Here is a 14,913-nt window from a genome sequence, read left to right as displayed (position 1 = left end):
GTGAGGACCAAAAACAGGTTTAAGAGCGAGCCTGCAATAGGAAAGTGGCATTAGGGAGGGGAGATGGATGGCAAGGTGCTAAGGAAAAGGGAAAAAAAAGTGTTATTGTCAGGTTATAGCGATAGAAATCACAGCAAGTGGCGAGAAAGGATAGCACTACGGCAACAGCCCTGAAACGTGTTGGAAAACAGATCTGTTTTCCTTTTTTTTTACGTCCTTAATTTGTGCCTCATTATACTGCTTTTTTTAATAGGTTGTCTATTTAGCGGTGTTCATCGATGTGAAGAGAAGGCATCATTCTTTTTTTTTTTGGTTTACACAATTAAGTAGCTATGCAGAGTCCTAACACACTTGCCCCATACTCTATTTTCTGTGTGCTATTTTTCTTATTTCCAACCCCAGTTGGCTGTTCTTCCTCATTGCCATTCTCATCATCATCAATCAGCTAACAGAGGGAGAACCTCCCTCTCTCCCTCCCGCTCTCTGTCTGGTCATTTCTTCGCCACATCTTCTCCCTCATAGTCACTCATCGACTTTGCTCACTTTCACGCTGCGTTTTCCCGTCGTTTGTCTTCCTCTACCATTCCCCCTCCACATCCACACACGGCCACCGTCTCTAAATTGAGTTTTCTTGACTTTGTTTACTTTAAATCTGTACAGAGGATGTTGTTGTGGCTTGTGCAGCCCTTTGAGACACTTGTGATTTAGGGTTATATAAATAAACATTGATTGATTGATTGATTGAAATGTTAGGCCTGGTCAGTAGTGGAATACTGTATGTTTTGCATTCAACAAGAGGGATGTTGGTCTTCTATAGGGATGATGTTTGATAAGAAATTATCGAGTTCGAGCCTATTATCGAATCCTCTTATCGAACCGATTCCTTATCGATTCTCTTATCGAGTCCAGATAGGTTGTTGTATATGGAAAAAAACCACACAATATTTGGTTTAACAAAAGCTCACTTTTATTATATAAGAAAAAAATAAAATCTAATAAATAAATAAATATTGACTGTTACCCCCCCTAAAAAAACAAAATAAAATAAATAAATATTGACTGTTGTTACCCAAAGTATATTAAGTGGGATTTTTCAGAAAAACATATATATACAGTAACACAAAAACAACCTGTCTCTGTGATCACTGTAGGTGTATAAATAATAATATAGTGTTGAATAAAATCAGTCCCTTGGGCACAAAACTGAAAATAATACAGCTCTCCAAAAAGTGCACTTCTGCTGCTATTTGACATAACTGTTTGTTATGATGCTTTGACATTTTTGCACTTTATTTCTTTATTGAAAGAAAATTCTATGAAGAGAAAAGTTGTTTGCAAATGTGGTTACAATGCTAAAAAATGAAAAGTTAAAGCTAAAAAAAGAAATACACTTTATTGAGTTAAAATCTTTCTTTATAGGGGGAAAGTGAAGTGAAGTGAATTATATTTATATAGTGCTTTTTCTCCAGTGACTCAAAGCGCTTTACATAGTGAAACCCAATATCTAAGTTACATTTAAACCAGTGTAGGTGGCACTGGGAGCAGGTGGGTAAAGTGTCTTGCCCAAGGACACAACGGAAGTGACTAGGATGGCGGAAGCGGGGATCGAACCTGCAACCCTCAATTTGCTGGCACGGCCACTCTACCAACCGAGCTATACCGCCCTGATGTGATGTTATGAGCTAGGGAAAATAACAACTACACTACCCAGCATGCAACGGGAGTGACGAGCATGCGCGGTAGCCCCGAAAAGTGTTGTTGCATGTTGCCACCCGGCAGCTAAGAATGAGGTTATGAGCACGCTGTGAAATTAAACGTCAAGAACTCAGCCAAAGCCTCGTCTGCATTATTTATAATTAGACAGACAACACACATACAGTGTGATTTTGTTTTGTTTACAAGGAAAGAAAAACAAAAGTTCAAAAAGGGAGATGTGTTGTATATATATGTATGTGCTGCGGTTGCTTTAAGAACGTTGCGACAGCTGCCGTAAAGGAGGTGCGTTGCTAGCCTGGTTGCTATGTTTCCGGTTGGTCGTAAAAGTGTTCGTCATGTGTTTGTACCCTGCTCAAATCTCTCAGTAAAGTTATTCATTGGATTATACCTTGTGTTTTGAACTTTATTACACCTTGGAGCGCTTTTTCCGGTCCATTGTTTTCCTGCTTTCGCTATCTGCGCCTAATGACTGAGCTACGTGACATCATTTCTTGTGATGTCACACGGAGCATTTCTGGTCGGGACGGGATTCCAGGGATTCGAATAAAGAACCAACTCTTTTTCTTTACTATAGTGGTCTCGATAACGGGTACCGGTTCTCAAAAAGGGATTCGAGTCCGAGGACTCGGTTCTTTTCTTATCGAACAACCGGGAAAACCGGTTTCGAGTATCATCCCTAGTCTTCTACCCATCGCAGTGTGTCTGTGGGCCTCTAAGACAGTGGGCACATTGACCTAAAAGGAGGATATTTAAAGGGGAATTGCACTTTTTTTTAAATGTTGCCTATAATTCACAATCACAATCCAACAAAATGATAGAGTGACTACAACTTCGAACTACAATGGCGGACTCACGCAAAGCTCCTTGGGCAAACCTCTACCCTATATGGAGAAATCCGCTGGCATCACATCTAAAACGTCTTGTTTTGAACAAGTTTGAAAGAAGGCAAGATTATTTTATAAATATCTCCGCCGTGCCATGGATTGATTGCAAATTTTCGGGACTTATGAGGATCCCAAAAACATAAAAACAGGTACCAACAGGTAACAAAAAGTTGTCTGTGCATAATAGGACCCCTTTTAAGCGGCTGATTAAAACAAATTCAATTGATTAATTTTTTAAAGGTGATATATCGCTTATTCTAATATATCTTTTATATTAAAAAAAAAAGTCTTACAATATGCATTTTCTTGCAACTGGATAAATCCAGACGCACTATCACAACAACGTAACAACTTCAGTGTGCTAAAAGTAGGTTCTCTCGTCTAGGTCACGCTTCAAAATAGGCATTTAATACTAAATTTGTGTGATGCATGTCAACAACATGATGAAACACCACAAGTTGGACCATGTGTGGATGGAAAGGCGTGTCTCCACGGTGACAGCCAGTATACAAGCACAAACCTCAATTAAATACGGTGGTGTGCACCACTTTTGCACTTGTTAACCAAGCTTACCTTGGTACTCAAACAATGGCCGTGTGTTGGCTCATTTTCAGTGAATAGTAAATCTACACAAGCTGTACACTGACTACTCTAAGGCATATCCCGTTTGGTTTTTTTATCGTATTGACCCTTGAGAAGATACACGGATATAAAAATGTGAGGCGTCTCCTTGCTACCGTCAGATAGAGTAGAGTTGATTCCCCCACACTGCCTTTGTGTACAATGTTGTACATGCATGCACAAATGTGCCACACAAGTGTTTTCATGTTGTAACCTTCACAGTTAACTTGCTCACTGTGCCCTTGCCACATGTTGCCAAAGTCAAACAGGCATCAGTATGCATGTATGTGCCTATAAACAGCAGCAGGGTATGTGACCGTACACTAATCAGTCCACAGGATTACAAGACGACCCTTCACCGATCAGCCATCCCTCACCTCAGTATGTTGTATCTGCATGGTGGTTCTAATAGGTCCTCATTATAAACTTCCCTCTCATCTACCATAAGTAACCATGATAGTTTTTACTTGTTTCTTCAGACTTTGGAGCCCCTTACCCCATTGTTTTCCCCGTCCCAGTCCTTCTAAATGACATAGATTAGACTATAATTACATCTGAATCTGATAAACGCGACTCATAATGTACTGTAGTCTCGCTGCCTCACCTCTGGGCCCGAACACACAATCTCATCACCGTGTGTAAGGCAATACCGCCATTAGCAGTGTGTCTATTATCCACATGATTAGCTGGGGATGAACTAGCTGCCTGGTGATTTGCGGCAGACTAATTTGCCTGCGTTGTGTCTTCGCTAACCCCGGGGCAACAGCAGCTAGTCAGTCATTAACCGCAGCAGCACGCAAAGCTGCCGGCAGGTTAATTACGGCTGGTTAGCATAGTTGAACAGCGGGAATGGTATTGTGCTATCTGAAAATACAGGATCACTGGTGGTAATAATATTATGTGAGGAGAATGATTTCTTTGGACTCACCATGATTGTTGTTACAGTATAGCTTTATTTATAGAGCACAATTTGTACACAAGGGAATTCAAAGTTCTTTACAGAAAATTACTAGACGGCGAAAATAAAAGTCTAAAAAAATGTAATCCTAATTTAAATTCAAATGAATCAAAGAGTGTAAATAAAATACTTTCAGTTGTCATATGTACAATGAAATAAAAAAACATTTTAGCCTGGAATTGAACATTGCAAACATTGAGGCCTGTCTCACATCTTTAGGAATACTATTCCAGATTTTAGGACATCAAACTGAAACGCAGTCTCACCATGTTTGGTCCTGACTCTGGGCACCAGCAGGAGACCACTCCTTGAAGTTCTCAGAGCTTGAGATGATTCTAACATGTAAAGAAATACTTGTACACAAGGAGAGCTGCTTTAAAGTAAATGATCTGCGCAACAGGAAGTCAGTGCAGTGACCTGAGCCCTGGACTAATATGGTCGTATTTCCTGGTTCTAGTCAGGACTCGAGCAGCAACATTTTGGATGTAATGCAGCTGCTTTACAGCTCGTTTAGAGAGCCCAGTGACAAGTTAATTACAGTGGTCTAACCTGCTGGAGACAAAGGCATGGATTAGACTTTCTAAATCTGATTTAGACATTATTCCACTGATTTTGGCAATGTTTTCAGGTGGTAAAGAGCTGCTGATGTTACTGACTCAATGTGGCTGTTAAAGTTCAAGTCTCAGCCCTTTACTAACCCTAGATTTCTAACCTGATTATTATGTTTCAGGGAGAGGGTCTCAAGGTGACTAATAACATTTCAGTGTTTCCCATAAACTGCCAAGATACCTGTGGCGGTGGGGGCGTGGCTATGCGCGTGGTCACCATGACATCATAGAGGAATTTGCATAATTTACTACAATGATATGATTTTCTCTAAAAAGGCTCAAAAAATGTATACTTACTAATGAATAATAACAGTTTTGTTTTAAACGTCCATCCATCCATCCATCCATCATCCATCCATCCATTTTACAATATAATTACAACACTTTATGTACATATTTATATACAGATTTGAACAATAAGTTATTCTCTGAAATATATTTATTAATTGTGGTTCTTACAAAAAATATATCTTATAAAATATAAAAGCTAAAATGTCTCTTAAAGCTCTGCCCCTTTAATTAGTGCATGCTAAATAATTTAACTTTAGCCTACTACTACAACCATATTATTTACCAGCAACATAAAGTGAAACAGAGGCAGAGGTGTCCTGCCACAGTCAGTAACAAATAAACAGAAAACAGTAGTGGTCAAATACATATAAGGCAACAAGAGAAGTATCCTACACTTATCTTTTGTAAAGTACATCTGAACAGCCTATATGGGCATCGACATCAACTATATGATTTGCCTGAGAAGCTGGACAGGACAAAAAAAAAAAAAGTTTTTATTTTTATTTTTATTTTTTTAATTTGTGGCGGACGTAATTCTTTCGTGGCGGGCCGTCACAAATAAATGAATGTGTGGGAAACACTGCATTTTATGTTTGCTTCCTGTGGGCCACAGACATTTACTTCAGTTTTGTCTGAGTTTAGCTGAAGAAATTGTTTTGCATCCACACAGTGATCTGTTCAATGCAGCGACAAAGGCCGACATTCACCGGGCATCAGTGACACGTAGATCTGAGGGTCATCTGCATTGTTGTGGTGGAAAAACATTGACACCCTGTATTAACGCACATGTTATGTAGTAAATAAACAAGGGAGTACTTGGTGGAAAACATGTAGAAGAAAACCAATTGATGAGATGATATTCACTGTCATCAATGTGTGCAGCCACATTGGATTGCGAATATAATGCATCTGGATAACTGGACAAGCAAACTGAAACATACGGCCCTGTTGTCTTCACAGATCCTCCCATTCTGGATCCAGTATATCAGGATACCCGTGCAAGGAACTATCAGATGGTGACACTCAGGTGTACGGCGCTGCGCTCCAATCCCCCTCGTATTACGGACATTCGCTGGTTCCGCAATGGTGACTTAATTCGTATGCCTATGCCGGACCTGAAGGAGACCCCCGAGCTGAAGTTCAAGCTGGAGCCCACCAGCAACGGATCTTATGAGTGCCGAGTCAGCAATAGTGCGGGTACATCCACGTGCAGATTTAATGTTTCTGGTAAGTGATTATGAAGATTTGGTGGTCAGTGTAGTCATAGTCAATAGTAGAATAGTATTCATTAATTCATCACATTTTTAAAGGGAAACTGTACGTTTTTTTCCCCCACAATCCTTATGTGATACAAAAACTCACATTTTCCCTTTTCTGTGCATTCTAAATAGTGAAAAACTGCTAGTACGAGGCGGCTAACAATGCAAGTATATTGGAGTCAACTATTCTGCTTATAAAGCGCTCTAAAAAACATCAAAAAAACGCCAACCTGCATATTAACCAAGCTATAGCCACATTGTGATTGTAAGAGCTATCTCAGAGGAACTACTTTTCTGGCGTTGTGACCCCACCGCCTTGCTCACACTGCTCTTCTGACCACTAGCGAGTGGCCAGCCACTAGCTACGAGCGGGTTTGAGAAGCTAATAACATTTGTTCCGACCCGCAATAAAATAAAGAAGTAGCCGCTTGACCTGCTATTGTTGCTGCTGCAGGAAAATTTATTGCTACATTATAAATCATGCACTGCGATGAGGTGGCGACTTGTCCAGGGTGTACCCCGCCTTCCACCCAGATGCAGCTGAGATAGGCTCCAGCGCCCCCCGCTACCCCATTGGGAATAAGCGGTAGAAAATGGATGGATGGATGGATATAAATCATGCATTTCACCTGTAAAGTAGAAGATTGTGGAACCAAGCCGGGAAGTTGGTCAAGTTTGAAACGCTACCAACTTGATTCTATATGGCTCTCAACAAATGGAACACGGCATAAGACCATTGCAACTTCGCCAGGAAACATTTTTTATTTGAGTTCGAGTGAGGATTATTCTGAATTTAGCAGCTCAAGGAGAGCACAAGTCTAGTGCTGAAAGACACTGACATTGCAGGACATTGTAAGTCACTGTTTATGTTCCAATTTAAAATGCAACGGTAGCGTTATGTGAAATGCGCCAACTAAAAAAATGTTGGTATTGGCTAAAAAAAACAGAATACTGTAAATATTACATGTCATCATAAGTGTGACTATTACTACATTACGTACATACTTACAGCATGTATACAAGCCCCAAAACCAGTGAAGTTGGCACGTTGTGTAATTCGTAAATAAAAACAGAATAGAATTATTTGCAAATCCTTTTCAACTTATATTCAATTGAATAGACTGCAAAGACAAGATATTTAATGTTCCAACTGAGAAACTTTTTTTTTTTGCAAATAATTATCAACTTAGAATTTAATGGCAACAACACATTGCAAATAAGTTGGCACAGTGGCATTTTTACCACTGTGTTACATGGCCTTTCCTTTTAACAACACTCAGTAAATCTTTGGGAACTGAAGAGACCAATGTTTTAAGCTTTTCAGGTGGAATTCTTTCCCATTCTTGCTTGATGTACAGCTTGAGTTGTTCAACAGTCCGGGATCTCCGTTGTCGTATTTTAGGCTTCATACTGCGCCACACATTTTCAATGGGAGACAGGTCTGGACTACAGGCAGGCCAGTCTAGTACCCGCACTCTTTTACTATGAAGCCACGCTGTTGTAACACGTGGCTTGGCATTGTCTTGCTGAAATAAGCAGGGGATTCACAGATGTGTAAGTTACACATGCCCTGGGCACTAAAACACCCCCATACCATCACAGATGCTGGCTTTTCAACTTTGCGCCTATAACAATCCGGAGGGTTCTTTTCCTCTTTGGTCCGGAGGACACGACATCCACAGTTTACAAAAACAATATGAAATGTGGATTCGTCAGACCACAGAACACTTTCGACTTTGCATCAGTCCATTTTAGATGAGCTCGGGCCCCGCGAAGCTGTCAGCATTTCTGGGTGTTGTTGATAAATGGCTTTCGCTTTGCATAGAGCACTTACAGATGTAGCAACAAACTGTAGTTACTGACAGTGGTTTTCCTAAACACCCATGTGGTGACATCCTTTACATTGATGTCACTTCTTGATGCAGTACCGCCTGGGGGTTGGAAGGTCCGTAATATCATCGCCTACGTGCAGTGATTTCTCCAGATTCTCTGAACCTTTTGATGATAGTACGGACCGTATATGGTGAAATCCCTAAATTCCTTGCAATAGCTCGTTGAGAAATGTTGTTCTTAAACTGTTCGACAATTTGCTCACGCATTTGTCCACAAAGTGGTGACCCTCGCCCCATCCTTGTTTGTGAATGACTGAGCATTTCATGGAAGCTGCTTTTTTACCCAATCATGGCACCCACCTGTTCCCAATTAGCCTGTTTACCTGTGGGATGTTCCAAATAAGTGTTTGATGAGCATGCCTCAACTTTTTCAGTCTTTTTTGCCACTTGTGCAAGCTTTTTTGAAACATGTTGCAGGCATCAAATTCCAAATGAGCTAATATTTGCAAAAAATAACAAAAGTTTTTCAGTTCAAAAGTTAAATATATTGTCTTTGCAGTCTATTCAATTGCATATAGGTTGAAAAGGATTTGCTAATATCGCCATGACCTGCATCGATTGTATCTTATTATATTGTAAGTATTAATTTAAGATATGTTTAAGAACATACAAAAGAAGAGAAAACAGGATGAAATGGATGCCTATGTCAGAAAATGTGTCTTTCAACAAGCCAGTCAGATGTTGTCCCTATTGTATTGTAATATTTTATTCAAAAATAAGAGACATTTCCCTAAAAAAATTGTAAAATAAGGGAAACTGATTGGCTTATTTGGATACACCCATGTTATTTTACTTTAATACATTTATTTACAATGCCTGACTTTACAGGCTATAGGATGTATCTCACCTGTGTCTATCAAGTGTTGTCAAGCGGACTGGAAGCTGTGCTGCTACGGATTATTTTTTAATGAAAGTTAAAATAAAGGAACTGAAGGAAGTTGGTGAAAATGGGGAAAAATACAGATTTTTTTCCTAAAGAAAACTTGAGGGTTGAGGGATGTCAAGGTGCCTGACACGCGCTGTGTGTTAGGCCCAAAGATCTGTGGGGGTCCCGTTTTCAGTGCATGTAAATATAAATGAATGAATGACAGGGCGCTTTAGATGAAATTTTACCGCAAACATATTCCTACATCCAATTCCTGCTCGGTCATTGATAAGAATATGATGGCAGATTTCTCTGTTGTGTTGTCTTTTGTGGCGCACAGTGTTGGACCGGTAATTTAATGTGCTGGGACTGGATCTCGGTTGGGGTTGTGCCAGGTGCATGTGCTACCATATGGATTTGTTATGTTAAATTTTGCTTTAAAAAGTAAATGATTGAACATTTTTTTCCCATGCATTAATTTTGGTACAAAACATTGATTCATGATCTAGACCGGTGGTTGGCAACCCGGGGCTCTAGAGCCGCATGTGGCTCTTTAGCGCCGTCCTATAGTGGCTCTCTGGAGATTTTTCAAAAATGTATGAAGAATGGAAAAAGATGAGGGGAAAAAAAACTTTTTTTTTGTTTTAGTATGGTTTCTGTAGGAGGACAAACATGACACAAACCTCCCTAATTGTTATAAATCGCACTGTTTATATTAAAGGCCTACTGAAATGAATTTTTTTTATTTAAACGGGGATAGCAGATCTATTCTATGTGTCATACTTGATCATTTCGCGATATTGCCATATTTTTGCTGAAAGGATTTAGTATAGAACAACGACGATAAAGATTGCAACTTTTGGTATCTGATAAAAAAAGGCTTGCACCTACCGGAAGTAGCGTGACGTAGTCAGTTGAACATATACGCAAAGTTCCCTATTGTTTACAATGATGGCCGCATGAAGTGAGAGAGATTCGGACCGAGAAAGCGACAATTTCCCCATTAATTTGAGCGAGGATGAAAGATTTGTGGATGAGTAAAGTGCAAGTGAAGGACTAGTGGGGAGTTGAAGCTATTCAGATAGGGAAGATGCTGTGAGAGCCGGGGGTGACCTGATATTCAGCTGGGAATGACTACAACAGTAAATAAACACAAGACATATATATACTCTATTAGCCACAACACAACCAGGCTTATATTTAATATGCCACAAATTAATCCTGCATAAAAACACCTGCGTGTTTGTTATGCTAGCTCCTAGCTCCTCTGCTAGCTCCTAGCTCCATAGAACACGCCAATACAATTCAAACACCTGATCAACACACACAATCACTCAGCCCAAAAGACCGTTTACCTAACCCAAGGTTCATAAAGCTTATATATTTTTAAAAAGTTACGTACGTGACGCGCACATACGGTCAAGTTATCGAATGTTTAGCAGCCAAGGCTGCATACTCACGGTACCTGATATTCAGCTGGGAATGACTACAACAGTAAATAAACACAAGACATATATATACTCTATTAGCCACAACACAACCAGGCTTATATTTAATATGCCACAAATTAATCCTGCATAATAACACCTGCGTGTTTGTTATGCTAGCTCCTAGCTCCTCTGCTAGCTCCTAGCTCCATAGAACACGCCAATACAATTCAAACACCTGATCAACACACACAATCACTCAGCCCAAAAGACCGTTCACCTAACCCAAGGTTCATAAAGCTTATATATTTTTAAAAAGTTACGTACGTGACGCGCACTTACGGTACGGTACGTGTTATGCTAGCTCCTAGCTCCTCTGCTAGCTCCTAGCTCCATAGAACACGCCAATACAATTCAAACACATGATCAACACACACAATCACTCAGCCCAAAAGACCGTTCACCTAACCCAAGGTTCATAAAGCTTATATATTTTAAAAAAGTTACGTACATACGCAAAAAAAAGCCAAAGCTGCATACTCACAGTAGCACGTCTGCGTCTTTGTCATCCAAATCAAAGTAATCCCGGTAAGAGTCTGTGTTGTCCCAGTTCTCTACAGGCGTCTGTGTATCCAAATCAAAAGTCCTCCTGGTTAGAGTCTCTGTTATCCGAGTTCTTCCATCTTGACTGCATCTTTCGGGAATGTAAACAAAGAAGCGCCGGCTGTGTACTGTTGTGGCTGACTACGTTCGAAAAATACGTCCATTTCGCACCGACAACTTTCTTCTTTGCTTGCTTGGCTTCCTTCTCCATAATGCAATGAACATGATTGAAACAGATTCACGAACACAGATGTCCAGAATACTGTGGAATTATGAAATGAAAACAGAGCGTTTTCGTATCGGCTTCAATGTGGAAGGCATACCCGTGTTCGCCGGGCTACGTCACGCGCATACGTCATCCGCAGAGGCGTTTCGAACCGGAAGTTTAGCGGCAAATTTAAAATGTCACTTTATAAGTTAACCCGGCCGTATTGGCATGTGTTATAATGTTAAGATTTCATCATTGATATATAAACTATCAGACTGCGTGGTCGGTAGTAGTGGGTTTCAGTAGGCCTTTAAACATGCTTCACTGATTCAAGTATTTGGCGAGCGCCGTTTTGTCCTACTTATTTTGGCGGTCCTTGAACTCACCGTATAGTTTGTTTACATGTATAACTTTCTCCGACTTTCTAGGACGTGTTTTTTGCCACTTTTTCTGTCTAATTTTGTCCACCACACTTTTAACGTTGTGCGTGAGTGCACAAAGGTGAGTTTTGTTGATGTTATTGATTTGTGTGGAGTGCTAATCAGACATATTTGGTCACTGCATGACTGCAAGCTAATCGATGTTAACATGCTATTTAGGCTAGCGATATGTACATATAGGTGAGGGCTGACATCCGGGCAACTGAGCTACATACGGGTTCTTCGAGCCATAGCAACCAGACTGGCGTTGAAAACAAACCGTTGCCATTAGTCTTTAACCTGTCGACCTACGCTGATTAAACCCGTCATTCTGCCTCCAAAATGCCGAAAAACGGTGTTGTTTTTGGTTGTGCTAACCACAACTGGAAACAGGGAAAACAAAGGTCGTATTTTGTTCTGCCAAAGCGTGATAAAAGCCCACAGAGACGAGACAAATGGCTCGCAGCTTTACACCGGGAAAAGGAGGACGGTTCTCACTGGAGTCCCCCAAAGTCCCGGGTCGTGTGTTCGGATCACTTCGTTTCTGGTAAATATAAGGAACAAAAATCCACCTTCTTAACCACAACCTGGTCTAGACGCTCACCTGCTCCTGATCCCTAATTGGAGAGCTATTTGTTTCTGCCTTGCGTCTTCACTCGGCCTGGCAGTCTTGTTTCGCTACACGCAAACGGTTGGTTTGTTTTTTCTCTCTACTCTCTAGTTTTTGTGTTTTTTGACTCCCCATGCTAAATATTTTCTGTTATTTTTCGCTAAGCTAAAGCTAGCCTCGAGCTTTGTGTACGTTTCCCAGCGGTACGCTGGTTTGATTTTCACCCTTTGCTTTGAGAATAAATCTGTTATGATCCGTTGCCCGGATCATAGTTTGTTCACGTTTTGTCTCCTGTTGGCTTAGTTCTGTTTCAGCACCCCTGTTTTGTGTCTCCTTGGTTGCCATGGTTATTTATTGTTTTCACCTGTTTCTGATTAGTGTCCGGGACGCTCACCTGTTTCCAAGCGCTAATCAGAGAGCTATTTAGTCCTGCCTTTTCCCGTCACTCAGTCTGGTTTCCTTGTTTGCATCACGCAACAGCTAACAACATTTTCTACCTGCTTCCATGCAAACCCGTACGCTAAGTATTGTTCTATAGTTTGATTCCTCTTTGTATGCTAGCTCCCGCACTAGCCTCCTTAAGCCTTGCCTCCCGTGCTATTGGCACACCTTTGTTTGTTCCTGTATGATTTCATCTAATAAATAATTTCCTACCTGCACGCTTCGTCCGGAGTTGTCCGTCTGCATTCTGGGAGAACGACCTCCGCATAAGCATGCGACCCGATCGTTACCAAATCAGCATCATACCTGGACGATGCTTCTTGATGTCCTGCTGCATCTTGGAGAAACGACTAACGAAACCGTGCGATCCAAACGCAACATTAATTTTGATTCAAAAGTGTATACATCGTTTTGAAAACATTTTGTAATGGAAGTGGGCTCGAAATAAATCTTTGCTTTGGCCCCCAATTTAGCCTGGGGCAGCCCTTCCCTATGCGCAGGTCATGCGGTGTATTTAGGGCCCCACTATCCGTGAGTGGCCCCGTTTTGCATGACTAAGCGCATGTAAAATGTAACATTTTACCGCAAACATATTCCTAGCCCCTTCTTGCTCCGTCACTGATAATAACATCATGGCATATTTCCCCAGACATTCCCACTGTCCCATGTGGCGTGCATTGTTACTGCTGGGCTTAGTAAAGTGTCAGGATGTTTTGTTTAATAAAACATTTTTAACAGTATTTTCCCATGAATTGGTACAGAACATGCATAACATTAAATTCTAGTGTGTTTTGAAAAACAAACATTGTTTTACGTGAATTTACAAAAATACTGAAATTCCACAACATAGTGAATTTGCAAACAGCTAAAATTATGCACAAAGTAAACTATAACCTGCTACCCAAGAATATACAACAATTCTTCTCAACAAAAGAGGAGAAATATAATATTGGAGAAAAATGTAATTTAAAACATTTGTACGCACGTACAACACCTAATACCTTCAGTATATCAATATGTGGAATTAAATTATGGAATGGATTAAGCAAAGAAATCAAACAATGTACTAATATGATCCACTTCAAGAACCTCTTCAAACTTAGTGTTTACAAAGTACAAAGAAGAACAACCAAGATAAACATTCTGAATGTATCTCATCCATCCATTCATTTTCAAGATAATATTACTCATCTCACCATATGAAATATAACTTACTTCACCAATTATTATTTATTTAAATATTTATGGAGTATATTGTGAATAAATTGAGAACAGGAAGTCAACAAAAGTTTTAGCAACTGCTATGTAAAGGAAAAGGGGTCGGATTAAATAAGCGCTGCTTCTTCCTACTCCTTTTCAAACATGTTGAATAGAGAAACTGGAAATTGTGATGTATAATGTTGTATGCATGCACGTTCCAAATAAACTTAAACTCAAACTTAAGTAGTATGTAAAAACAATTGTCAAGATAAAATTCTCTTTAGGCCCCAATTTCGCCAGGCCCTGGAACCCAATATAATGAATAAGATTTTTTTTTTTTTTTTAATTCTCTCTCTCATTTTCACAGCAACACCTTACAACGCCGAATTCTACTTCGACACACCCAACCCGGTGAGGATTCTAAAGGGAAACAACTACTCCTACAACCTGCAGTGGACGCAGAGAGAGCCCGAGGCTACAGATCAAATCATCGGCTACTGGATAAACGTCCGAAAGGTGACATAAAACTTACACCCGTGCACTTTGAGGCCTTGTTTTGTGGCGCACTTCCCCTAACCGGGCGTGTATCAGTATGTAGTGGGTGTGCATGCAAAGTAAAGCTTTATGAGCCTCGGGGACAGGGCGAGCAACGTGTAGTTAATCAATCGGGGACTTACGCTGAATGAACAATGACCTCTTCTTCCCTGCTAAGGCTCCCAACTATCAATGAGTTTATTTTCTTATGACAGCTCTTCGCATCAAGCTAGAGGAAATAACATGATGTCGAATTCACAGAGTCAATGAAATCCCTTATAGCAGAAAGTGTGGTAAGAAAGAGTACTTTATTACAATGTAATCTAAGTGGTTACATGCTTTTTAATCAGAGTAATTACCTTTTTTTTTCAACTGAG

At 40.3% G+C, this 14,913-nt stretch overlaps 1 protein-coding gene across 4 annotated transcripts in view; it reads left to right on the top strand.

Moving 5' to 3' along the window:
* The window catches only part of LOC133632656 (MAM domain-containing glycosylphosphatidylinositol anchor protein 1), a 596,928-nt gene that overhangs the window by 450,715 nt on the left and 131,300 nt on the right, over positions 1 to 14,913 (top strand). For all 4 annotated transcript variants that reach the window (XM_062025233.1, XM_062025218.1, XM_062025227.1 and 1 more), the window contains 2 exons: positions 6,039 to 6,305; positions 14,370 to 14,518. In XM_062025233.1, the coding sequence (XP_061881217.1) occupies positions 6,039 to 6,305; positions 14,370 to 14,518 (416 nt within the window). The remainder of the gene's footprint in view (positions 1 to 6,038; positions 6,306 to 14,369; positions 14,519 to 14,913) is intronic.

This window comes from Entelurus aequoreus, linkage group LG02, assembly GCF_033978785.1.
Source record: "Entelurus aequoreus isolate RoL-2023_Sb linkage group LG02, RoL_Eaeq_v1.1, whole genome shotgun sequence".
Taxonomy (NCBI): Eukaryota; Metazoa; Chordata; class Actinopteri; order Syngnathiformes; family Syngnathidae; genus Entelurus; species Entelurus aequoreus.
The sequence above is the reverse complement of the archived record's forward strand: the minus strand, read 5'-3'. Positions and strand labels throughout refer to the sequence as shown.